This window comes from Colius striatus, chromosome 19, assembly GCF_028858725.1.
Source record: "Colius striatus isolate bColStr4 chromosome 19, bColStr4.1.hap1, whole genome shotgun sequence".
Lineage (NCBI taxonomy): Eukaryota > Metazoa > Chordata > Aves > Coliiformes > Coliidae > Colius > Colius striatus.
The window spans coordinates 3,060,333-3,086,488 of record NC_084777.1 but is presented as its reverse complement, the minus strand read 5'-3'; the positions used below and the strand labels follow the sequence as shown (position 1 = coordinate 3,086,488).

The 26,156-nt window shown below is 56.8% G+C and overlaps 1 protein-coding gene across 2 annotated transcripts in view; it reads left to right on the top strand.

Annotated features, from left to right (window-relative positions):
* Positions 1-6,413: 6,413 nt before the first annotated feature.
* NOTCH1 (notch receptor 1) overlaps positions 6,414-26,156 on the top strand; it is a 44,978-nt gene continuing 25,235 nt past the window's right edge. For both annotated transcript variants that reach the window (XM_062012002.1, XM_062012001.1), the window contains exons 1-3: positions 6,414-6,635; positions 8,284-8,365; positions 25,119-25,381. In XM_062012002.1, coding sequence (XP_061867986.1) covers positions 6,578-6,635; positions 8,284-8,365; positions 25,119-25,381 — 403 coding nt within the window. In that variant the 5' untranslated portion in view covers positions 6,414-6,577. The remainder of the gene's footprint in view (positions 6,636-8,283; positions 8,366-25,118; positions 25,382-26,156) is intronic.

Below are 26,156 nucleotides of genomic sequence, written 5' to 3'. Positions count from 1 at the left end.
CTGGTTCCCCTCTTCGTGTGCCTGGCTTTGATTCGCGGCCGAGCCCTGTGATAATGTGGCTGCCTGGGAAGGAAGGGAGTAGAAGGAACTGGCTATTATGCTTGGCCCCTCTCCAGGAGGTGTTTTTGCTGGGAGGCACCAAGGTTAGAGCTGGGTGGGAAGCATTCCCCAACAGCAGCCCTCACACAAGTGCCCAGCCACGATGTGGGGGATGCAGGAGCCCCCCCATCACCCCGGCAGCAGGGCTGCCATCCCGGGTACCCATAGCCCAACATGCCCTGCGCTGGCACAGAAGATGTGCAGTCCCCTCTGCATGTGTTTTGGGAGGGAAAGAGCTGCTTTGCAGCTGCTGTGTGGAATGAGGCATCTCCTAATCTTCCCATTTCCACACGGAAGGAAAGAGGGGGCGGTGGGTGGGGGCACCCGTGAGCAGAGCAAGCAGCAAGGGCTGTGCTGTGTGCAGAAACCACTTTTTCACCCTCTCTATGTAATCACCAAAGAATTTCAGCTGGTTTCAGCCTGGCACAAGAGCTCCCAAATCCCATTGCTGTGAGAACAGCGCTGGCACCAAACCATCCCTGAAACTACCTGCTGGCTTCGATGGCAGCCCAGGACCCTTCAACCCCGTACCCTCAGGCCAGCACAGCAAGAAGGGACATGCCCAGGTCTCTGGGAGAGACATCTCTCAAAGAAACCTGCCCAGACCCCTGCACAGAGCGATGTCCATGCAGCAGGATGTGTTTGTGGAGCACTTGGCCCGGGAGAGGCCGACCCCGGTGGTGCAGCGCCGGGTGGAACCGCGGGATGCCAACAGCACTGTGATGCGCCTGGCACTGCGCAGCGGTCCAGAAGCTCAGTATCAGGTTCATGCCTGGGCTTGTGTGCAGAGAATCACACTCAGGTTTTCACTGCTGCGAGCCATGGTTTTCAATTATTTAATGCAAATATCAGAGGAGGTCTGATCCCAGCCCCTCCACACACTCCAGTGAGCAGCGTCTCTGCTGAGACGATGCAAAGTCACGTTTTGCCTCAGCGGGAAAAGGGAAGGATGGGAGAAAACAGTGAAGAAATGGATGGTTTGGAAAGAAGATGCAGATGAAATGCAGGGCACAAAGATGTTCTGCACAGCCCCAGGGCTGGGGCCAAGGCTGGGCTGGGGTCTGAACTTCAGGAGAGTTGGGGTCATCACCTGCATCCCCCCATGGGCGAAAGCCAGCGGGTGCAGGGCACCCCCCACCCTGAACTGGGTGCCAGTGCTTGTCCCTGGGGAATCGCCCCAGTGAGGATGAGGACACTCAGGGTCTGCACCACCCAGGCACAGGCAATGGGCAAGAACAAGCATGGAGGGGAGAGGGACATGCACCAGGGGACAGGAGGGACCTGCATCTCAGGTCAGCCCACAGGAGTGGATGCACTCACGCTCTGGCACCCGCAGGGAGCAGCGTGGGGATGGGACGGGCACATCGTCACTCGCAGCTCCATAAACCCCATCGGCCTCTGTTTACACAACAGCAAATGTTTCAGTTGTTTTATGGAGGTGGATAAGAGCAGAGCAAGGGCTGGTGAGGCTGGGCCCGGGCTGGGAGCCTCCTGCCCAACACCTGCCCTCCCTTGACAGCCCATAAAGGCATCTGATTTTAAACGTGACACAGGTTTTATAGCGCAATAGAGCAGCAGCACCTTTCACCCAGGTACAAACAGTGTGGGGAAAGCTGCTCCTCCGGGACATCTCCCCGCCTGTCACTAATCCTGTGGATGAGAGTTACTAAACTGACTTTACACACCGAGAAATGATGGCCAGGGGCAACCCTGCAATTAAAACCAGTTCCAGCAGCCTGCGAGGAGGAAAACCCCGTGGGTGCCAAGCTGTGCCAGGGCAGGGACACGCATGGCACCAGTCTCCACCCACAGCAGCGAGGGCTGGCTGTTCTCTGTCCCATCCCAACCATGGACAACCCAGTGGGCCTGATCCCCATGGCTCTGCCAGGAGTAACCTCCTCCTCCTCCTCCTCCTCCTCCATGGACATGTGCTGATGGAGGGGTTGTCACCACAACCGTGCTGGTCAGTGGGATTTATCCCGTGGCCATCCAGTCACAATCCTCCACTCAGCTCTTTAAGACAAACAAAAGCCAGGGTTCAGACCACTCTTGCAAATCCAGCTTCATTTCTCCAGTGCCCTGGGGAGTCACAGCTTAAGCCCATTACAGGGCAACTTTGGCTTGGGGTAGTTTTACCTCGCAGGCTCCATGACTGGCTGGATTTTATCTGCTCAGACGTTCCGGGGTGGCTCAACCCACTTTGATTCACTCTTAATTACTAAAAATTACCTCTTTTGGAGAGTGAGGGTGTGAGTGCATGTAACAGCGCCAGGAGGGCTCCAGAAAAGCAGCGGGCAGAGGCAGAGCGAGCCAAGCTCAGCGGGGGGAAGCAGGAGAGATCCAGCTCACCCTCCGCCTGATCAGCCCGGTTTTTATTGCACCGAATGGATAAGAGCAAAACATCGATTGTGATGATAAAGAGATGAAAGTGTGAAGGAACAGGCACACCAGTTACTGGGGCGATTGGAAGCAGCCTTGGTTGTATTTAACAGGCATTTGCCATTAAGCAAAAAAAAACCACCCTCCTGTTTTTATTTAAATAGCCTAGGGCAAATTTCTCACTAAACCAACTTTCCCACGCCAGCCCAGTGCTCTAACTCTGGGTTTTGGCAAATTTTTTCCTGAGCTGTCAAGGCAAAATATATATAAGAATGCTGGTCTCACTTAGGGTTTTTTTTTTCCAGCCCCTGGAGACATGAAAATAACGTACAGATGTGCTTTACCTGTTTATATTTGTGTGAAGTTTTGCTCAACGGACGGAATTTTCTTAGCTTGCAGTAACAAAAAAAAAATATTCCCAGAGTTTCACTCATTTAATTTGAACTTATTAAAACTTTTAAGCATGTGTGGAGGTTTTATGTTTTCAAATCACTAATCACATGGACAGTTGCCAAGGTTCCTATTAAAGCCTTTTATGAAGACTAGTTTTAAAAGTACCTAAAATCCCATTATTTTTAACCCCCGAAGACCACTCAGAATAAAAAGTTCCTTTGGATTTATGTCACATTCACCTCTCAGCGCAAAGAGATTTATGCTGAACACTGACTTTTGCCTTCCTGCCTTTTTTGTCTTTCCCTGCTAGGAGTCTCTGGGTAAAGCATTTGGGAGAAGGAAGCTCCAGGAGGTTCTCTGCGAGGATCTTGCACCAGCTCCCCTCTGTCCCAGCAGAAGGATGGCACCAGGTTACCGTGAGGCATCTCACGGCAGCACCTGGTTGGAGGAGTCATCCTCACACCGAGATGCTCGTGCCATGGCGCTGCCCGTGGGAAACCACAGAGGAGCCTTTTACCTCCCCCACAGCAAAGCCTTCCCCGGTGCAGAGCCGCAGGGTCACGGCAGCCCCTGGCTGGTGGCAATAAATAGATGTATTTGACCTTTTGTGCCGAGGGCTGAGGCGGCACGGCCGCACCGCCACACGCACGGCCGTGGTTGTGTTTCTCCCCAGCCTTGTCCCTCGCACAGACCCTCTCCACTGCAGAGGAAAGCCAGGGCCAGGGCTCACATGTGGCATCCCACGTGCTGTTTTGGCCTCAGGCTCGTGGGTGTCCAGCACCCCGAGAGCAGCGGGTGCCAGGGGCAGTGGGCAGGGCTGAGTGCACCGGCCATGCTGCACAGCTGTAGCAGTGGCACTGCTCTGTGCCCAGATGATTGGGGCACAGTGGGGAACCCGATGGCCTCATGTGCCCAGGCATGGCCACAGGAGTCTGGCAGGGCTGGGGGAGCTCCCTGAGGTTTTGGGGAGCAGGGCTCTAGTGCAGCTGAGCTGAACACACAGTGCTCTCTGCACGTGGAGAACAAGCCCGGGCAAAGCCACGGATGCTGTTTCCCGGCAGGTAGAGCTGAGATGCTCCCTGCTTGCTGGGCTCCAACAGGAAAGAAGAAAGGGAGAAGATGCAGAGAAAGAGGGCAGAAGCCTTCACCCCAAGGCAGCCCAAATGGTGGAAACTCTCAGAGATGCCTTCAGCTGAGGCTGATGACACTGCTATAGTCATAGTGGCACAGGGACGAGGCTCGGCCAGGGCAGAGGCAGGGACTGCATCCTGCTGCCCAGCTGCTGCCATCCTACCGGTGTCTGCCATCTGCAGAGAGGATGAAACAGGGGGGGCACCCACTTCCCTGCCAAGGGCAGAAAATGAGGGTGAGGAGGCATTGGCAGCCCCGAGCCCTTTGGCATCTGTTACTCGCTCTTGAAAACGCTAATGGACACTGGCCTTGCCCCTGCTCTGCCATGATGGAGTGAGCCAAGTGGCACCTCCCCAGCATGCTTCAAGGTTTCGGAGGGGTCTCGAGCTCCCAGCAGCACCAGAACTCCAAGCAGCACTGTGCTGTGCTCAGAGCCCTGAACCCACAGCCAACTCAGGGCCCTGCCTGCGAGCCCAAAGCGACGAATGCAGGAGGAGCAGGGCAGGAGGGGAGGGAGAGCAGGAGCGAGGTACTGCTGCAGGGCTCGCTGCTTTGATCTGACGAGCAGACTCTGCCCTTCGCTTTGTTTAATTGTTTCACACTTGCTCTGGAAATAGTTTACAACAGGAAGCAGCGGGATAACACCGAGCCTGGCATGGGACTGGGTGGGATGAGCCTGGGGGCTGGTGGAGAGGTGCCCTGTGATGAGAGACACAGATGACACAACAGTGTCACCTCCTTCCCATTAACCTGCTGCCGACCCTCGCTCCCCTTCCTCTTTCCCAGGCTTTCAGCCAAAGGCCAGCAGCCGGCCCCACATGTCCCCATATTTGAGAGCTGTAAAAGAGCCATCCAAGGGCCTCCAACAGCCACAGCTGGGAGGGGCTCAGGGAGAGACTCAGGGATTTAGATGCCCCTGTCTCCAGGGCAGTTAGTGCCTCAAACTCTCTGTTCTCCAAGGTTTTGTCCCCCAACTTTGCAGACACTGGCACAACACTGTGGTGGCAGACACTGGGCTGCAGTGATGTGGTGTCACAGTGAGCCTCTCTCAGTAGATTGGTCCCCACAGCTCCAGGAGGAAGGATCACTTATTAGCATCATCACCTGGGCTGTTTCTCAGGGGGGTTCTCTGTGCATACAGCCCCTGAGCCCACTGCTGCAGGCACAGCCCTCAGGTGCCACCAGCAAACGTGAGCTGAAGTACTTAAGCCCATCCTGGAGCTCAGGACCTGGCTGGATTTCGAGTGGGACATCTCCAGGCTCTCATTCCACAGGCCCTGGGCCAGCTCAGTGTGCTGGGTTTGGGGGCTGGAGTGCGGCTCTGGCGATGTGGGGATGAGGATGCAGGGGCTCACAGGCAGCACTGCACACCAGGGAAGCCTGCACACCTCTGGGGGTTGTGGGGCTTCCTCCTGGGTTTGGCATCCCTGCTTCTCCTCATTTCTTTGTTTGTTTGTTGATGTGGTGCGTGGGGCTGGCCGGGGCTCTGCCTGCGAGTTCAGTAGTTCACAGCACCAAACAAACAACATCCGACCCCAGCTCCACTGCAGCCGCCTGCACGGGTGGGGAAGGCGGGTGGGAAGTGGCTTGGAGCTCCCTGCACACACCTGCATCGCCGTGCAGGTCAGAGGGGGAATCCCACTCACTTCTCTTGTGACTCCCAAGGAGGATGCTCAGCCCAAGCCCTGGTCCCATGGTTCAAGCAGCCATCTATAGCCGCCCCGTCCCCATGGATTATGTGCCCAGGGCCCTTCACAGACATGCTGAAGGCCTGGCTCGTGGGGGCTGAGCTGGAGTTGCCTGAGGCTGCATTGGGACTTATGGGGGGGGCTGCTTAGGGAGACGCAGGGGATGCTGCATGGAGGTGTCCAGAACTGTGCTAGAGCTTTGTGATGAGAGAGAGCTGTGCTGGGGATGGGCATGCTGCACTGTGGGGTTAAGGGGGCTGCAATGTGGGTGTCCAGGACAGAGGCTGCACCGGGGGTGTCTAATGGCAGCATGGAGGGGCTGCACCAGGGGTATCTGAGGTTGCCCAGATGGGATCTGCACTGGGGGTGTCCGGTAGCTGCACGGGGCAGGGGGCTGCACTGCATTTGTTCGGTGGTTCTTGGTGGGGGGCTGCACCGGAGGGTGTCCCACGAGGGGCCATGCACCGGGAGTGTGTGGAGCCGCACCGATGCTGCCCGTATGAGCTACCCCACCGCCGCTGCCCCTCTCCCGTCCCGTCCGGAGCGGGAAGCAGGTTCCCCCCGGGCTGCACAGGGAGGAGCGTGGTGTCCCGTCCGTCCCATCCCATCCCGTGCCGCGCCATGCCGAGCCGAGCCGTGCCGTGCCGAGCCGAGCCGCGGCGTCCCGCCCCGCGCCGTCCCGCCCCCCCGCGCCCTCCCCCCCGGCCCGGCCCGGCCCGCCGGGGCTGAGCAGCCGCGGGAGGCGCCGGCGCTGGGAGTCGCTGCGCTCAGCGCTGGGGTTTCGTTGTGTTTGGGGCTCCCGGCGGGGCAGCGCCTACCGGCACCGGGCTCGGCTCGGCCGAGACCCCGCGGATCTATGCGGCTGTGAGCGGCGGGAGCACAGCGGGATGGAGCGGCTCCTGGCGCCCGGCCTCCTGGTGTTGCTGCTGCCCGCCCTGACGCGAGGTGAGGGACACCGAAGCTCGGGCCCCGGAGCGGCCGCCTCGGCGCCCGGCAGGAAGTTCGCGGGGAGCGGGGCCGCGTGTTCCCGGTCCCGGCTGAGGAACGCCGCGCTGTCGGGGTGCGGGTGGGGAGGGACGGACGGGGGGTCCCCGTGGGAACCGGGACTCGCTGCGGCGGGATGCCCGGGCTTAGCTCCCGCGGGGGGGGGTCCGGAGCTCGGCGCCGCCGGGGAAACCGGCGCCGGAACCGTGTGGGGAGCGGGGCTCGGCACGCCGGGGGCGGCCGAAGCTCGGTGCTCCGGAGGATTTGGCGGGAGGACGGCGCTGGGAGCCGTGGGAACCGGAGCTTGGTACCGAGGGGTGCGGCGGGGAGCTGCGCTCGCTGCCGTAGCGGGGCGGGAGGGGGGGAGCTGAGCTCGGTCCCGCGGGCGGCCGGTGCGGGGGGAGCCGGGGCTCGGGACGGGCTCGGCCCGGCGGAGGGCTGCGCGGGCCGGCTCTGCTCCTGCCTGTTGTTCCGCGAGAGTTTTTTGACCGTTTTGCAAGTTTTTCTCGGTTTCCTGTTTCTTGAAAGTCTGTCGGGCTCCCCCCAGCTCCCCCCGGCGCCGGCCCCGGGGCGGGTCCGGGTGCTTCTCCGCGAAGCCTCGTCGGGGGAGACTGGTCGGGGCTTGGGAAAAGTAACCCTAAAAGTGTCCCTAAAAGTAGCCGGAGGTGCGGGGCGGAGCGGGGAGCAGCCCGCCCCGGGGAGCCGGGGCCCTGCAATGCCCTCCCGCCCCGGGGCCGAGCGAGCAGCCTGCTCGGAGCAGGAGTGCCGTGGGAGGATTTGGAGAAGGGAAAGGCGGCAGGGCTGCCTGCACCCCGCTCCGCCCCGGGGCAGCCCGGGCTGGGATTCGGGAGCCGTGCCTGGCGCCCGGCCTCTGGGAGACAAAGTTTGTAGAAAGTTGTGGCCGTGCCGGAGCGGTCCCCAGCATCCCACCCCATCCATCGCTCGTGGGACGTGCGGGGCTGGGGCCAGACCCCCGAGCGCAGCGGGGTGTCCCTGGGGTGCGTGGGGCTCGGCAGCCATCCCGGGCAGAAGCTTGGTGGTGGTGGTGCGGAGCTCAGTGTGAAACTGCTCCGGCTGCACAGGCGTGTGGCAGAACCGGTTACCGTGCAGAGAAGGGGAAGAGCGAGCCGGTGGGGAGGAAATCGGAAGCGATTCTGGTACTTTTCAGCAAGTTGCTGTGGTAACTGTGCAGAATTTGGCTCTGAGGGCCAGACAATGAAACTTTTGCTCATAGCAAGTTTTGACGGGCGACTCATTTCGTTACTGAGTTAATGGCAACTGATGGGCTCTTGGGCGGATGGTTGTTCCCAAATGGCATTTGTCACTCAAGAGCCTGAGCTGGGCTTTCTCTGCCTCAGTCCTCCTGCTGGAGGAGAAGGCAGAGCCCACCCCGAGTTTATTTTTAGGTCAGCCTCTCGGTGCTGGGGCCACACGGTCCCTGCCCGCCTCCATCACCCCATGGGGCATCACAGCCCCCGTCTCACCAGGCTGCACTCTGGGGGTCTCGGGGAGCCCATCCCAGGTCTGGATGACATTGGAGGATGCAGCAACCCCCCCCAGCTGCTGCCTGGGACCTGCTCTGTGGCTAAAGCTCTTCTTCTGTTTGCAGGTTTACGGTGCACGCAGCTTGCTGAATCCTGCCTCAACGGAGGCAAGTGTGAAACTTTCCTCAACGGGACAGAGGTGTGCCAGTAAGTATGGAGGAGCCAGAGGATTTTCATCTCCCCCAACCAAAGTATTGACATGCATGTTGACTTTGCTTTGAAGGCTCTGGATTTAATAGGGCAAGATGAGTTTTCTTTCCTTGAGTGGCAAGAATAACCTGCTTGTGTAGGAGTCGCTGCGAGTTTGGCAGGATCGGGCTTTGTTCCTAGCTGGGTGGAAAAACATGGGCAAAGGGCCATGTTTTGCTGGTGTTAACCTATGCAGACTGCCCTGCTGATGGAGCAGGAGGTAGAGCCAGCCTGTGGTGCTTGTTGGACTGTCGGGCAGGGAGAGAGGCTGTCTGTCTGTCTGTCTTCCAGCTACTCCCTCCTTGCTCTGAAGCACTGCCTTTCAGTCGCCTGCAGCCTGGCAGTTTGTGGTGCGACGTCCAGTCCATCTCCAATAAACGTTCAAGAGAGGTTACATGTCATGTCTCTGGCTGCTGGAGCTGCTTCTCTGCTCTGGTGTTTGCGGGGCATTGCCCGGGACAGGCTGGGGTCACCTCGTCCCACAGCCCTGCCGGTGCTGGTGCCAAGCTGTGGTGCAGGCTGGCATTCCTGGCAGGAGCTGGCACCCAGGCAGGAGCTTTCTCCAAGGCAATTGTGGGGAAACGGATGTGTAAAGCGTTGGGACTCTTTGAAGGACCAACCGACCCACCGCAGCGATGGCCGATTCACTCCAGGCTCCCAGGGAACAATAACCCAAGAGAAATGAATAAGGCTCCAGCTCCCTTTTTAAAACTATTCCATAAAAGAAATGTGAATGGGCAAGGCTCCGTTTTCCGGCCAGATTTCCCCTCTGCCTGTTGAACGTGGCCTGAGCTGAGAGCAGGCTGGGAGACGTTCCCACCCACCCCAAATGTCCAAATAGGAAATCCTCTGCCGAGGAACCTGAAGGCATTTCCAACCCCAACCTGTTGAATGGCAGTTTCCCTTGACAATGTGTGTTGCTCTTTGCAAACCCGCCTTGGGTGCCGTTACTCTGCCCAGTAGCCGGGCACCTCCCGCCCCCTTCTCCGAGCTGAGCCCCCCAACCCTTTGGTGCAAATAAATCAGCAAATCAATCAGGCACATGAGCAATTTAATGGACAAAGGCTGGGTCCCTTTGTGAGCCACTAATGAATGCACGCCACTTTTTTTTCTGCACAGAAGCCCTTACCAACGCTTGACGCTCTAAATCTTGTTTTCTTTCATTCAAAGAGCGACAGCTGGGATTCGGTCGAAATTCGGCAGCTATTGTTAAGGGAGGCAGATTAATGCTGTGTGACTAATCATGTATGGCTTCCCAGAATGCCCAACCCTCCACCCCCTCCCCAACCTTACACCCCTCCTTTTCCTTGTGGTCATTCTTCCCCCTCTTCCAACCCCCCCCCCCCCCCCCACCCCAAAGTCTCTGCAACTCCTGATTTACATTTCATGTGCAGATGGTGATGGAATCTAATTAGACCTGATGTGTGTGAGCTCTGTTCCGAGGAGCAGCCTCCAAAGTTGGGCTTGAGGTGGGGTGGCTTTGGGTTTTTTTTTGGAAGAGAAAAAGTTAACTTTAAGGAACTTCTTCGTTGCTGGCTGTGGATAACTGCCTCTGTCCTGGCTGCAGGTGCTGGGATGGCTTTGTGAGCGTGTGAGAGTTATTTTTGCAGGAAACCAAGGTGTGTGTGTGTGTGCTCAGTGTGTTCAAGCGCTTGTCCCGTGCTCCGTGGGTGATGGGAGCAGATGCTGGAGGTCCCGCCAGATCAGAGGAGGTGCACCTTTCCAAGGTGTCTGATAACAGCTCGCCAAGCCCTGGTTTTTCCACTTGTTTGAATATCTCTTTTCCGAGGGGTTTGTGCTTCCAAGCTTCTTAAACAAAGCAGAGCCAAGAACACAGATACCAGCCGCGGAGAAGCTTGGCACTGCCCTTTGGCGCCTGCGTGAAATGCACCATTTTGGCTGGTGGCCACGTCTCCTCTCGGCCCTGGCACTTAACAAAGTTTGGCCATAAAGCCCCATTGTGCTGCCCCCACAAATCCAATTAGAAAGTGGAGTGAAATAAATAGCGTCCGAGGGAGACGCTGCTCCCGTGGATGGCGTTTGGGGTGGGACACGGGCGGGTGGGTGACGTGGAGACGGTTCTGATAACTCCAGAAGCTGAGTTATCGGCCCTGGTACGGAAAGGGAATCACCAGTGCGAGACGAGGAGCTCTCTCTGCCTTTATTGCTTTACAGTGATAGTTTGTAAGAGCTCCAGGTGCCTTATCTTGCTTGTCCCTTTGCCAGGCAGTCCGGGGCACGCAGGGCTTTAATTGAATGGAGGGAACTGAGCGTTTGATCGGTTGGAGGGCTCGTGACAGAAGCAGCCTAATTAAGCTGCCTTTGGAGCTGCTTTCCATCTTTGGCAGGGGTAGCCGGTGCTGGAGGAGCAGAGTTTTGTGCATCCCACAAGAGCTCCAGCTGGAGGTGTGGGGTGTTTGTGCCCCACGCTGGGCACTTGCAGCAGATCCGGAGCTTTCCAAGGTCTGGTCTGCGGACGGTGGCCGTGGTGTTTGACGTGTGGTTTCGTGGCACTGCGGAGCTGTGGCTTTCCAGAAAAGGCACTTTCCTTTGGCTGAGGCATTTTCCCAGACAAAATGAGGAGGTTTTACAAAAGGTCGGTTTGGCTTCTAGTGATAGCTCCTAATTAGAGTGTTGGATAACCATAGCCTAGACTGGCATTCCTGCAGACGAGGAGGGCTGATTTTAGATGGCTGTGCCATGTGACGTTTCTTCCCAGGACCTCCCTTGCTCCACTAGTTAAAAGCAGATGGCATGAAAGAGGGGCTGAGTCTCAAACCCCGCTCCACCAGCCTTACACCATAAAAAGCCAGAGGAGCTGCATCTGGGTTGTCACATTCTTGCCCAGAGAAGCAAAAGAGACGATGAAGGGAAAGAATAAGTTGCATGAATCACTGGGCTTGCGCCGAAAAGGGGGAAAAGTCGGTTTGGTAAAGTACTTCCTCTGTTTATGAATCAGCACAGCGTTGTAGCTCAGCCGGGGCGATGACTCCTGAGCTGGTGCCCGTTGCCACCACCAGCTTCCACGGGCAGCGGGCCAGAAACATTGGAGGAAGCATTCAGAGGGGGACCGTGGTGGGAAGAGATGATTATTTTAGCCCCAAACTCTTTTGAGGAGACGACCAGGAAGACGGAGGAGTGATCAGAGCTTTGCGGTTCTCTGTGCCCTTCAAGTTATTCAACTGCACAGTCATTGTTATCTCATTGTAAAGGGCGGAAGTTTCCTTCTGGTTTGGTTTTTCTCATGTGCTTTAACCCAACGTTATTTCCATGAAATAATAACAAAGAAAAAATGCAGTCTCTGTGCTGGAGAGGAAGAGGGTGGAGTGTTGAACAATCAACCAGAGGAAGCTCTTAAAGAAGTAGACGAGCGGTGATTCAGCCATGTTGAGAACTCTCGGTGGCTCTTTCACGTCTGATCTCATTCTCGGAAAGAACAAGGTGGAAATGGGTAAAAGGGGAGATTAAAAATACAAAAGCATCACCTGTTACGGATTCCAGTGGAAGAGAAACTTAGCTCAGAAGCCCAACTGCTGAGGTCACTGGGACAGCAGTGGGGCTTTGTAGCTTCTTTTCTGGAAGAGTCTCTGTTTACGTCTCTCTGCGAGGCGTCTCGATGGTTATCGGCTGTCTCGGGTGGTCCCACTGGCTCCTGATAACTTGCCTTGGGATTTTGTTGGTTGGGCTGATGGTTTTCTTGCTAGATTTTACTTATGGCTTGGATACTTGTGGTGGCCAGAGGGTGGTACTGCGTTTGGGCAGGGTCACCTTCAAGAGGAGGTGTCTCAGCAGTACCTGCAGCATAGAGATGAGCAGGAGAGATGGGGTGATTCCTACTGAGATGAACTTGCCCAGGGGCTCCCCAGGATGCAGAGGGGATGTGGTATTTGCAAGGCCCATCGTCACCTGAGGTCAAAAGGGGCCTGATGGGTACTTGGAGCAGTTAAATGTGATGCAGTGCACAGGGCTCTGCTCCATATACAGCTTCTGCAGGTCACTCACTTTGTCATATGGGGTGCATCTTATTCCACCAAAATCTCTTCCACCTCAGCCACCTGATTTGCTGTTTCCCTACCTGCTGGAAACCAAGATACACCTGTTTGTTCCAGCTCATACTACTTGTCCTGGTCTCACCTCCACGGCTGTTACAGTTTATTGTATATAGTGTGAGGGAAACACGTATTAGTCATTGCAAGACCAAACTATTCACCAATTAAAGGCTTGGATAACATAATCAGGAGGCAGTTAGCAAGTTTTAAAATAACATTGTTTGGAAATTAACCTGCTCTTTCCAGGCCTGGAGGTGTAGTGACCCTCGTTTTGCTTGTGTTGGTAGGTGCCCCAAATGGTAACAGCATGTGTACATGAGTGGAATGTGAAATTTATAGAGCATCAGTGTGTTTAACAAGGGAGTAGCCTCGGGGTGCTGTTACTGAGAGCTGGTAAGCTCTGGTTGTGGATGGAGACTTCTGCATGGTTAACATGCTGCCAAACTCCAGGAGAAGGGTTTAGACCATGTGTTGGAGCTGGGGAGTGGAAGAGCTTCTGGGAAAGCAAAGCTGCAGTGGGGTCTTGGTCAAGTCCTGCCTCCATCCCAGGGACCAAAAAGGTGGTCAGAGTCTGCCTGCTCCTCTTGGGGTTGCAGATGTGTGGCTTTATGTCCAGCTATCCTCAAGGACCACCCAGCTCCTGCTGCTGCCTGGGACAGGACAGCACTGTGGCACCTTGGGCTGCTCACTCACTGCTCTCCAAATTGGTCTTGGGCTGACCTTCTGCAGCTCTTTGGGACTCAGGGTTACAAAGACCATGAGCTGGGGAGGTGATAAGGAGAGCTGGAGAGCACAATTCTATGCATGTCTATTGCATATGATGTTAGGAGGTCTTTGCAGCCCCCAGTCTTAGTGATACCAGATGATGGCAGCTCCCAACTGCCTGCTTGGAGAGTCCCAGGACAGTTAGAGATGCCCACCTGGGGACATCCCAGTCTTTACTTTGACACCTGAGTCTTGCTGGCAGAGCAGCTGGATGCTGCTTCCAGCTGTCTTCTGGCTGAGGTGTGATGGTGCCTGATGTTGCACACTCTTGTCTGGACTCTGCCTTCCCCAGTGTGTGTCAGCACCAAACCCTCTGTCCACAGCTCTAGCCAACATCTGGCTGATGAGGTCTCCTCCTCTCACCTCCCCACGTTGGCAAGTGGCCCATGGGCAGGGGCCTGTGGTGTGGGATGGTGTTGGGGTTTCCACGTGCATCAGATGAGTTCTGCTTAGTGCCTCAGTTTCCCTCCATATGCTCTTGCTTACCTGAACATCAAAACCTGTGTTGGTGTGAGATGGAGCTGCACAAGCTGCCAGACACATCCTGGCTCATGGAGGTGATTGGTGCCCATTGGTAGGTGCAGTGCTTGGTGTGAGAGGTGCAGGATCAGCACCGTGACTAAAGCCTGTGTGAGGGGTTGGGGATGGGAGAGGAGACGTGTGGTTGGGCCACATGAGAACCTCTGCCCCAAGAATAGAATGTTTTCTACAATGATCACCCAGTCCCATTGATGGGACTGTCCCCCACACTTGCTGTGCCCAAAGCTGAGGATGTCCCAAAGCTGTGTGTGCAAAGGGCCGTGGGGAGCGTGAGGCCGGTGAGGTGCGAGCACTAATGCACAGCAGTAATTAACGTCTGCTTTAAGCTTTCCCCTGTCACGTCCTCCCCTTCCCCCACGGCCCTCTGGAGTTAATATTGGAAAAGTCAGTTAAACAGTTAATGTTTAGGCCCTGGTTATTAGGCTCTTGCACATTTCCAGCAAAGGGAGCCGAGTTGCATTTTAATGGGAAACTTTCACGCTCAGTCAAGTTGCAACAATTTATTTGCGCCAAAGTCGTTTTCTTTTAACAAGTTTTCACCCTAATTCCCTTCCCCAAAACCTGCATTGAATGGTATTTATATGGGAAATGGATTTATTAAGTTTTAATGATGCCATAACGTTGCCCTTATTTAAGAGAAGGGGCACCCTGCAGGCAAGTGGCCGTGTGGTGAGGGGCTGGCAGGAGGACCCATGGGCTGGGGGAGCCTGTTGCTTTGGGCACGATGTAAAGGCAGCAGGATCAGTCCCAGGCTCTTGTGAAGGCTGAGGCTGCAGGGCTGAGCCTTGCTTCCTCGTGATTCCTCCTTATCCTCCTCCATGGCTCCTGATGTGATGGGACCTGTGTCCACCTCAACCCAAGAACAACGATGAAAGGAGCTTTTGGCACTGGGGCTCTTCACTCTGTCAGCTGCTCTGTCCCATGTCCCTGTGCTGAGGGAGCCCTGTGTCAGCAGGGTGACAGGGACCCCAAGGGCCATCACTGTCTGAGTGTTTGTGAGGGTGCAGAGGTTTATTTTAAGATGGAAACTATCTCCTGGCCATGAGCAGCTGTGGAGGAGCCCATGTCCTCAGTGCTCTGTGCATCCTTGCTCGGGAGGATCAGAAAACCCCTCCCAAAGGCATTTAGAGCGGGTTAACCCATGGCAAAGCTCCTCTGGGGCAGGTGGAGGAACGTGTCTGTGGACAGCGGGTTGTGCAACGCCGCCAGCTCCCGCCCTCACACCCTTGGCAGCTTCGGGGCGGGCTGGGAGAGTGACCCTGCGGGGAAGCAGCCTGTGAGGAGGGGGGAGGCCTCTCCCCAGCCCCTATTAAAATGTTAGACACAGACCTCCAAGTCAAAAGGCAGGGCGACAGACGGCCCTTTCACAGGGCCTGCTGCTCCCCACAAAAGGGGGGTTTCCAGGGGAGGGGGGCAGGAATGCGCGCTGCGGCCGGAGGGCAGAGCCGCCACCATTGTCCCGCTCCCTCGGCGAGGGCGTCATGTTGACACACGGCTTTCTGACGGCAAAAGGTGTCGGGAGGCAGAGTCTTCCCTCCCCTTCCCTCCCTGTTTCCTTGGTTAAACTCAACAGCAAGGGAAACCCCAGGATACGACTCCCAGGAGCAGATGCCCCGTCTGCTCAGAGGTGCTTTACGTCCCTCAGGCCGTGCCTTCCAAGAAGGAGAGGTTTTTCCTTGGTAATAACTATTTTAGAGAGCTTTGCTTTTTGCTTGCAAAGAGAAACCAGCAGCTTCATGGCTGGGAGGAGCTGGATCCGTGGCTGTCTGGCCATTGGCATCTTTGCCCACTCACAAACAGCCCCGGTGCCAATTGCTCTGTAGGCTTTCGGTAGGGTTTGTGGTGCAGGGGCACCCGTGTGCTCTGCAAACTACCCCCCTCTCCTGCTGTTTATAAATATTGGAGCTAAATATAGCTTGTTTAAACTCTCAGTGGCTGTTCAGATCCTAATCTCAGGTTTTATGTTCAGGATTAGAAGAGTGGGATGGTGGGGTCACGCGTGGGAGTTTTCCATATTTGGCTCTCGGGCAGCACAGTGTTTAGCCAAAACTTGGATTTGAGAGGGGAAAAGAAATAAGAGAGTTCATCATCACTTAGGGAGATGGTGACATCGGTACTGTGTGTGTGCCAGAGCTCCTGGGAGCAAGGCAGTGTGAATTCACCCTGCACAGGCAACAAGTGTGGGCAGCACGGTATCCAGAGTGGGAGAAAACGGGCTTTTACCCAAAAGGGATGGAGAAGGGAGAATGGGCTCAGGCATTAGCAGTGCTGGGCTGGCAAGGGGCCTGGGGAGGTGGAAATACCTCATGTCCCTCAGATTCTCACTTTCCACTCTGCTGTTCCAAAGATTAAAACATTTTTACAAGGGAATCATTTACAGATGAAATCAGGGAACAGTGGCAGCTCTCCAATGCCAGAGCTGCTGGGCAGCACCGTGGGGGGAGAAGAGCCGGGTAACTTAATGGTGTCTCCTGGCACAGGTCACCAGTGCAGGCATTTGCTTGAGGACCTGCCCCATGATGCTCTCCCCTGGACCATTTGCCCAGGTTGGGTTCCTTGAGGATCCTCCACTTGAAGCACATCCTTCATGGTCACCCCATAAACGGCTCCTCCAAGAGAAGGAGTGGGGACCGGGCTGAGTGGGGAGAGCAGAGCTCAGCGCCTGCTCCCACAGACAATGGGGCTGTGTGGATTGACACCAGCAGAGGATATAAAAAACATCAACTGGGGAGAAAAAATATTTCACAGCAGCCATTGTTGAGGGTGGGAACGAGGAGAGTTTTGTCTTGGGCTCTTCCTTCGACATCTTTCATGTTTATTGTGAATGAAGCTCCATTGAAAGGCGGCTCCTTCCCAGGTAGTCAGTGGCCTGGCCACTTTGCTTAGTAATGGCATTGTATTGTTTTTCTTTACAATGGGAACTTTGATTCCCAAAGTGTCCTGACTAATGTCTGCTTAAGAAACAAAGACAGTTGTTTTTTTTTCCCCTCTCCCCTTCTGCTGGTAGGAAGAACAGGGCTCTAACATGTTTTTCCCCTCTCCTGCCCGTGAGTGTATCCAGCTTTGGGAATCCCTTTAGTTTCTCTCCCGATGAAAGTCTGGATCTTCAAATCTCAATTAGATGGCTTGGGCTAGGCCAAAAATGAAATGGAACATTAAAAAGAAACACATCAAAGACTTGGGATTGCAGTTTGCTTTTTTTTAATTAAACAAGGCTGGAGATCTGCTCTCGCTTTATTAACCTGATGTCACTGGAAGTAACCTGCTGCTTTGCCAACCACCCTCCCTGTGTGAAACTCTGCTTTTTTCCCAGACTGGTGTCCCAGAGTGTTTAATAAAGCAGGGCCTGGATGGGACTTCATAAAAAAGCACTGGTTTGGTGTAGCACTGGGTTTTGGTGCTGGGACCTGTGTGGCAGCTGCCAGAGGTGTCTGTGGGGCTGTGTCAGTGCCAGGGGCAGCAGCGGGGCTGGCAGCAGCTTTGGGGTGCATGGCCTGGTCGAGGTGCCCCATGAGGGCAAGGGGGAGCTGGGCAGCTCTGTCTTGACTCTCCTGAGAGCTGTGTTGAAGCCTTTGGTTTCTTAACGGACACATGTGCCAGAAACCACAGAGCAAAGCTGCAGGTGAGGCACGGTGAGCCCGGCCGTGCTCGCTGCCAGGAGGGGGCTCAAGCAGCCCCCACCAGCCCCTGGCTGCCTGGGCAGGAGGGAGCATCCATGGCCCCACATGTCCCAGGGAGGTCAGGGCAGTGTCCAAAAGTGTTCCTCATCTCCCTTCTGCCAGCTCCAGGGGTGCTGTGCCAGCCCGAGCAGGGCAGCGATGCCAGGGCAGGAGCTGGGACCAGAGCACAGAATGCTGAACTCTGGGATTGTTTTACAGGTTGGTCTGCCTTTCCCTGGCTCTGGAGTGTTCTCCTGTGCACAGTGGGGTGTTTCCAAGGTGGGCTGACACTGCTGGGAGCCATTCCATAGTCCTACACACCTGCAGTCATGGACGATGCTCTGTGCAGGAGCATGGAAGGAGCTCATGGGAGTACAATGGAATAAGAGTGAATAAATTAAGATGGAATTGGAAGATGGAGTAAGAAACAGTTGTGTCAGTGACACAGAGACATGTCCCCAAGCAGCAGCCTTTTCTGTGGTCAGATTGAAGCTGGGGGTGATCAGGGTTCCCCTGGCTGACGCTGGGTGAATGTGTCTTAGGGGGAAGGGTGTAACTTCAGGAGAAAGCTGGGGTGTTGCTTGCAGGCTGTGCCACGTGGGAAGCCACTGGCACAACTGGAAAAGTGACTCTTGTGTGTGGATGTCTGACATAAAACAAGCTCAATGCCCAGTGCCTGCAGCTGCTGGGGTGGTGCAGGGGAAGGGCTGAGAGCTGCAACTGTGGTTCCCGTTGTAAGCCCAGGGCTGGCAGTTACCCTGCGAGGCGAGAGGCTGGTGAGGTAGGGTCGTGTCAGCGCTCTGGGACTGGCAGCAGCATGCAGTGGCTGTGATCTTGTGTACAGGGAGACTCTCCTGCTGGTTGTTGCTTCTTCCCTCAGCCATTGCCAGCAAACACACAAAACCTGAGTGTCCTGCTCACGTTTGGTGTTTGCTTCTCACTGCAGGGGCACAGGCGAGCGCTCCGTCACGCTGCGTGTGCTGCTGCAGAGGGTTCTGTGGGTGTCATGGACCCTCAGTGCGGACCCTCTGCACCACACAAGGTCATGGTCATGGTCTCTGAACCACCTCTGTGTTGGGATGGCACTGCTGGGAACTGGGGTGCAGGGAAAGCAGCTCGTCAGGGATGGCTGCTCAAGGTCAAGAGTACCATGGAGCAGAGCGCAGCATCTTCCCCAGCCCAGCTTGTGCCTGGGGACGATGTTGGGATGAGAGCTGCTCCCCCTAGCAAGGGAGACCCTGCACCCAGCACCTGAGTTTGCTGCTATCCCAGAGGCAGCTGGGACTCTCCTGGCCCCATGAGTCTCAAAGACCCCTGAAACAGGGCTTGAGTAAAGACCCTCCCTCCTCAGCTTTCCCACGGTGCTCACACCACCTTGGGGAAAACCACTGTGGCCGTTTATGCTTCCAGCAGATGAGAGTGAGGAAGAGGTTATGTGATAGCTGTGCAGATAAGAGGCAGCCTGGATGTGGGGCCAGTGGCTGGGATGAGGCTCCCTGCCAGCCCCCCTTGCAGCATGGGGCTGCCCCGGACCTGCCTGCCATGGGATGGGGATGGGAGACAGCCCCTGTGTGTCCAGTGGCCATGCTCCAGCTTAAACCTAATTTTCATTTGACTTGTTGGTTTATTTTGTGCATTTTAGCCTGAGGAGGGTTTTGCTTCCAGCCCTGCCATGGTCTCAGCCCCTGGGAGGACACCCTGGGGATGGAGCAGAGCAGTGAGTGACACGAACTTGGCTTGTTCTCAGCTGTGGGGTGACACAGGCTGAGCTCCCCATATCCAGGGTGCATCCTCCATGCAACCAGCACCTCCCAAACACCCTCTGGGCTTCGCTTGTACATGGCTGAGGCATCCCAAGTTTGAACAAAGCCCCCGTGCCTCCACGCGGGAGCCGTGCCGGGGTGGGCTGGGCTGCGGCAGCGCCTGGGTGTCATCTGTGCTGGCCGTGGCAGATGGCAGCTTAGCACAGAAAGGAAAACATTAGTCTTGGGTCAGAGGTCACAGAAACATCTGCCTCGGGATGCTTTCAGTGCCTGCATTGCTGCGGAGGGACAAAACCTGTTGCTGCTGGTGGGTTGGAGGAAAAAGCCTTTCGCGCTGCAAGCCGGGAGGGAGCGAACAAAGGGCCGGCAGTGCACAGAGAGCTGCACACACAGAGCACCCACTGTGGGGGCTGCAGGCTGTTGAGGGGGCCAGGGTGGGCACCTCAGCTCTGCTGGTGCTGCTTGTGGGGCAAGGGGATGCTGGAAGCCACGGTGCCTGGGCAAGCACATGTGCAATGCAAAGCTGGAGCAGCGGCGTGGCTGCAGGCAGCAGAGCTTGTTGGCTCTTTGGTGCTTCTGTGGCTCGTTCATGCTTTTGATTATACGATCTGCTGAGCTCTTCTGGAGCCTTACTGGAAGAACTGCAGTGTTGGACTGCTCTTTGTAACTTGTTAAGGATGTGCAGCAGACACAACAAATGCACGTGCCCACGCTGAGCAGATCCAGATTTGTCCTGGGCTCGGTGCTGGGAGCGGGGTGGGAATTTGGGGCCGCTGTTCCCGTTCCCAGGCTGTCCCTCAGGACTCGCTGTCTGACCTTGGACGAGGCCTTCTCCATCATGCTTCACATCACCCACGAGTCGTGCCAGAGATTTATGGGTCGAAGCGCGGTGCATTATTGATCGCGCCTCCCCCCTCAGAGCCATCTGTGCCCGGGCCGTGGGTACTTGCTTGGGGCCAGCGTGGAGGGGGAAGATGTGTCAGAGCCCAATGTCATGGGAATCCAGCCCCCAGCCTCCACCTCACCCCCTAAAACAAAAAGCCACTGGGATGGACGGCAGCTCCAGACCCTCAGGGGGTTGTGAGTCGGTGTGTTCGCACCTGCAAGCAGCATGTGCAGCATCCCTGTCCCCTGTCCTGCCCAGTGCCTCAGTAACAGCCCCAGCCCCTTGGTTAGGTCATGTAGAAAATACCTGAGAAGTGAAGAGCTGTGAGACTGTCCACCCTGACTTGCTCCTTGGTGCTGGAGAGAGGGAGCGTGGTGCATTGGAGCAGGGCTCGGGCATCACCCTCTGCCACCGGTTTAAGGCAGTGTGGGGGGTGGCAGCTGGAGTGTTTGGTGCCTCTTCATCAGGTTAATGAGTCAACGGAAACGTTTCTCAGCTGCGTGCTCAGGGGAGGGAGAGACTCTGGTATTTTTAGCCTGGGTTGGGAATGGAGCATGCGTCACGCGTGGGGCTGGGAGAGTGGCTGCACTGGCTTCTCCAGGGGGTTCACAGAGGCTCCTCAGGGAGCTCTGCTGTGTTCCACCGCCTCAAAGCTGCTCTCTAATGGCCCTTCTGAGCTGTTTTGATCCTGGAGCACCCGCCCTGTCCTTTGCCAACATATATATCCATAATTAAAGCACAGCTTTAATGTCTCTTATGCTAATGTCCGTGAGCTGCTTGGGGTTTGGTTTGGGTAGCCTTTGCTTGGGAAATGCCAAAGGAAAAACCACAGGCTGATCTTCAGCTGGCTGAGCCCGCGGGGACGTCGCGTCCGCCACGTCTGCTCACCTGGGAGCCCCGATGCCACCACCCGCTGGTATGGTTTGTTTCTTCAGAAAGCAAAGCTCAGCTCCCTGGGCTGACTTTCAGGAGAGGTTTTTAGCCCCTGGAGAAGTAGGTGGATGCATGATGAGGTTGCAGCACGGCTGGGAGCTGAATCTGGCTCTGCTGAATCCAGCCTTTCCAGACCTGGGAAAGCTGAAAAAATAACTAATGTCTTGGGCTGGCCTTGTTCTTCACCTGGTTTTTGATCTCTTGCTTTGCATGCAAGGCTTGTCTCCAGGCTTTCCTCTGCAACCAGGGCTCTCTAAAGCAGTTGTGGTCGTGGGGTTTTTAAATGCAGCTCCAGAGTCTCCGACTGCAGAGAAAGAACAGCAAAATTCATCCTGTAGCTTCGCTCTGCAGCCATGTTCTTCCCTGCCTTGTCTCAGTCTTGCTGTTGTGAATGTGGGCAGAAATAGCATCATTTCTGTGCAGAAGCATCTCCAGATGATGCAGGAGCAGTGCAGAAGTCAGCGGGCGTGAGGCTGCCCATGGGCATGTCCCAGGCACTGCCATGTGTGGGCAGAGGAGCAGCTGGTGTCCTCGCTTTGTGCTCTTGCTGAGCAGCAATATCACTGTCGTGACAGTCACATCCCTGCCATCAGAGACCTGGAACCTTGAAAAGAAACTGAGATAACTTAGGAGCTGTGGAAGGTGTGTGAGAGGGCTCCCTGGGCTGTGTGTGCCATAGGTGTGGGGAGTTGTGGTTGCAAACGCTGAGGGTCTGTGTGGCACAGCCCCACTCTGCAGGATGCAAACTCCTCCCTGCGTTAGAGAGGTGGTGGCTGGATTTTAAGGGTGTTTGTCTAGTATTGCTTATTTTTTTCCTGAAGAGCTGCTTCACCTGCACTTCTCTGTGCCTGGAAACACTCCCCTTGCAGGGAGGAGAAATGTGCTGCATGAGCATACCCCTGTCTCACCTGCCCATGTGTGCCTGTCCCTGAGCCCTTCTCTGGCATCTTCCCTTCTTGAGCTGATCATGACTGTAAATCAGCTCTTAAACAAATCCAAAGCCATTTTAAACTTGGTGAAACTTGAGGGGTTTCCTGAAGGAAACTATCTCCTGAAGGGACACTGCCAGGGACCTCAGCCCTCCTGTGCCCTCAGACAGGGGCTCCCCTGCCGCCCAGGGAAGTTTCTCCACTCACTAATTAACTTTCTGGCTAATAACCATACCCAGGCTCAGTCTGAGCTCTGCTCTGCCTTCCCATCCATGAGCTCAAACCACCGCTTGCCTACATTGAAACTGGAAACAGTCCGAAAAGTAATTGGGTGGGAAGACTCTCAGCTCCTCGTCCTGGCCTCATTTAAGCCGCTGGGCACAGGAACCCCAATCCCAGCAGTAGCCCCGTGGGCTGCAGAGCACAGTAACCCCAATCCCAGCAGTAGCCCCTTGGGCTGCCCAGCTCGCCCTGGGCTGCAGAGCACAGGAACCCCAATCCCAGCAGTAGCCCCTTGGGCTGCCCAGTTCACCCTGGGTTGCAGAGCACAGGAACCCCAATCCCAGCAGTAGCCCCTTGGGCTGCCCAGCTTGCCCTGGGCTGCAGAGCACAGGAACCCCAATCCCAGCAGCAGCCCCTTGGGCTGCCCAGCTCGCCCTGGGCTGCAGAGCACAGGAACCCCAATCCCAGCAGCAGCCCCTTGGGCTGCCCAGCTCGCCCTGGGCTGCAGAGCACAGGAACCCCAATCCCAGCAGCAGCCCCTTGGGCTGCCCAGCTCGCCCTGGGCTGCAGAGCACAGGAACCCCAATCCCAGCAGCAGCCCCTTGGGCTGCCCAGCTCGCCCTGGGCTGCAGAGCACAGGAACCCCAATCCCAGCAGCAGCCCCTTGGGCTGCCCAGCTCCCCCTGGGCTGCAGAGCACAGCCTCCCCGTCCCAGCTACCCCGGAGCCACCGCCACGGCCGTTCCCGCGCTCGCCGCTTCCCGCGCAGCCCTCGGGACTCTTTGTCCAGCATCACATTTTTTTCCCTATCCCTTTTTTCCCCCCCTCCCGGCCGCCTTTTTCTCCCATTGGATGCTCTCGTGACGCTGCCCTGGCTGCCAGAGGATTGTTTTAAGAAAAAGGGGGTGAAAAAGAAGCCCCCCCCGTGTGCAGTGCAGGGCGGCAGCGGGAGGAGGGGAGAGCGCCGTGCTTTCAGCACATGACTGCACACTTGAGCAGTTTGCCAGCGGTGCCTGTGCTGGCCACGCACAATGGCCCTTCTCAGGCAGCCACCGCCCCTGGCCCTCGCATTCCCCCACGCGGGGCCACGGCGCAGCCACCCAGAAGCAGCGTCCCCGTGGTGGTTGGTGCGCGGCCGCGGGGCCGCCGGGCATCGTGGCACGGCGCCGGCAGCTGCTGTGCCTCATTAGGATGCACACCTGCTCCCCGCCGCCCTTTGTGTGCCGAGCAGATGCCCTGATTTATTATTATACACATTTTCTTTTTCATTTGGCCTGGATAATGCCGTCTCATTAACTCAAAATGTCTCCGAATCCTGACAAATTCTCACACAATCCCCAACAATGAAATCAGAATTGGGTTAAAAAAAAATGAAAGGGAGAGGGGGAGTTGGGGCTGAAACGTGGCCGGCAAAGCGCGGTGGCTCCGGGCCGGGGCTGGCTGAGAGGGGGGTTGGTGGCTGTTCCTCACTGGAAGGGCCCCACACTCTTGTTTGGTCAGTGCTCTGCAGCCACGGGGCTGCTGCGTGCCCCGGGAGCCTCGCTGCATGGCTCAGAGGCCGTGCAAGGCGAGGTCCCACCAGCTCTGGTGGGGACGGGTGTGGGCACGGCAGAGCTCCCCTGAGCGCTGACCCATCAAAGCACAGCAGGGACTGTGCTCCCCCGATGCCTGGCTGCTGTTGTCTGCCCCAGCCATCGCCTCCAGCAGCGGTTGCCTCACCCCGAGCTCGCAGCAATGCACACAACCACCCCCAGAATTGTGTCTGCTCTCGAGGCCTCTGATAGCAGCCATCAGCCCGGCGTGAGCTGAGCGTGGCCTGCCCTGCTCTGCCGCCGTGGCATTGCCAGCTGGGTTTGGCACAGCCGGTGCTGGTGCTGTCACGCTCCTCCCATGGGCTCCTCGTGACGGCTGCTTGGCACAGCCCAGCCAGGGCAGAAGATTCCCCTTTGGAAGCGGTGTAACGTGAGCAGAGCTGGTTGGGGACAGAAATGCAGGGCATCTCATCTTGCAGATGTGGTACAAGAGATGCCGTGTGGGAGGGTTTGTGCTGGGGAGGTGCTGAAGGGTCTCATCCCCAGGATCTCCTTTTGATGTCGGGTGCCCTCAGTCTCTCTGCTTTGCTTCATCCTCCCTTTGCCAGGGGCAGCTCCTTGCTCTGCAGGGTCCTTTGCCAGCGTGGCTGTTGGGGTTTGCCCTTGCAGCGTGTAGTGCCCCAGGCAGTTGCTCCAGCCCTGTTGTGCAGAGGTGACAGATGGTGAAACCGGTGGCCGCGTCAGGAAGCCTTTTCTCAGGGCTCTCACGCAGAGGGACGTGGCAGCCAGGGCAGCTCATCCCTCCCTGTGTAGGATTTGTTTCTGGTTCAGATCTCAGCTGGCTGTGAGGATCAGGAACGTGTCCCACCTGCTACCAGCCAGTGCTGAGCCTGTGTTTGATCATGTTTGACTGATTTCTAGGATGGAGGGAGGGTAAAAAATGCCCTGTCAGAGCAGGATCCACTGTTCGGGCAAGGGCACGGGGCAATCCCCATGCTGCTTGGCCCGTGGGTCACTGTCACTGTGGGGTTTCCTCTCCCTCGGGATCTGTGGGTGCCCTGGGTTGGGTGCAGGTGGAGCGTTGATCCTCCTGCAGCCACCACATCCCTCCTTGTTCCTTGGTTTCCTCTTCAGTGGCGGGGAGGGAGATGGACACATAAAAATCACCTTGCCTTGGGAAGCAGGACATCAGCACTGCAGGCTGCAGTTCAGTGCAGGCCCCACGATGAGAGATGCCTTTGTTCGTGGTACTTCTTTCATCTTCCTCTTCTCAGCCCAGAGCAGCCAGGGCAGAGCCGTGCAATTGCCAAACCTGACGTGCCACGATGCAGTGCGTGGTCAGGCTCGGCGAGGCGTTCCCGAAGCCGGTTCCTGGGTTGTCTGTGTGCCCCCCATCCCCTCAGGACTAATCCCTTTTGTCTTGCCCCCTGCCAGGTGTAGCGGTGCCTACGTGGGCGAGCGGTGCCAGCTGCCCAACCCCTGCCTCAGCTCCCCCTGCAAGAACGCCGGCACCTGCACCGCGGTGGTGCGCGGCAGCACCGTGGACTACACCTGCAGCTGCCGCCTGGGCTTCACCGACGAGCTCTGCCTCACGCCCCGCGACAACGTCTGCCTCAGCAACCCCTGTCGCAACGGCGGCACCTGCGACCTCCTCACGCTCAGCGAGTACAAGTGCCGCTGCCCACCGGGCTGGTCAGGTGAGGCCGGGAGGTGTGGGCAGACAGGCGATGTGTGTCCGGAGCTGGGGAAGGGGCTGGAGCACAGGGGGGCTGGGGAAGGGCTGAGGGAATGGGGGTGTTGAACCTGGAGAAGAGGAGGCTGAGGGGAGATAGGAGCACTGTGCAGCTCCCTGACAGGAGGCTGGAGGTGGGGTCAGTCTCTTCTCCTAAGTAACAAGTGATAAATCAAGAAGAGATGGGCTCCAGTTGCCCCAGGGGAGATTGAGATTGGAGCTGAGGCAGAACTGTTTCCCTGAGAGGGGTGTCAGCCCCTGTGCCAGGCTGCCCAGGGAGCTGGGGGAGTCTCAATCCCTAGAGGGATCCCAAAGCCATGGAGCTGAGGTGCTGAGGGCCATGGGGTAGTTAGTGGTGGGCTTGGCAGGGTGAGGGGAGGGCTGGGACTCTATCAGCTTAAACATCTTTTCCAACCAAAAGGTTTCTATGGTTCTATGACACAGTGACCTGTCCATGGGGACAGACTGGGGGAAGGGTTGCTCCTAGAAAAACCCCATGGATGGGGCAGGGTGCTGCCTCTCACTTCAGCTTCCTCCAGTGCTGAGGAAAAGTAGGAGAGTGGTCTGCAAATCCCAGCTGGGGCTTGGGAGAGTCTCTGTGTGAGCGAGCTGCAAGTCTCCTGCTCGTGTGAGGGGTTCACAGGAGGCAGGGTTGGGGGGAATCAGTTTCAGTCGCTGTGAACACAGCCCCAGAACTGCATCTGCACCAAAGATCACTCCCAGCAAGACCCTGAGCTGCG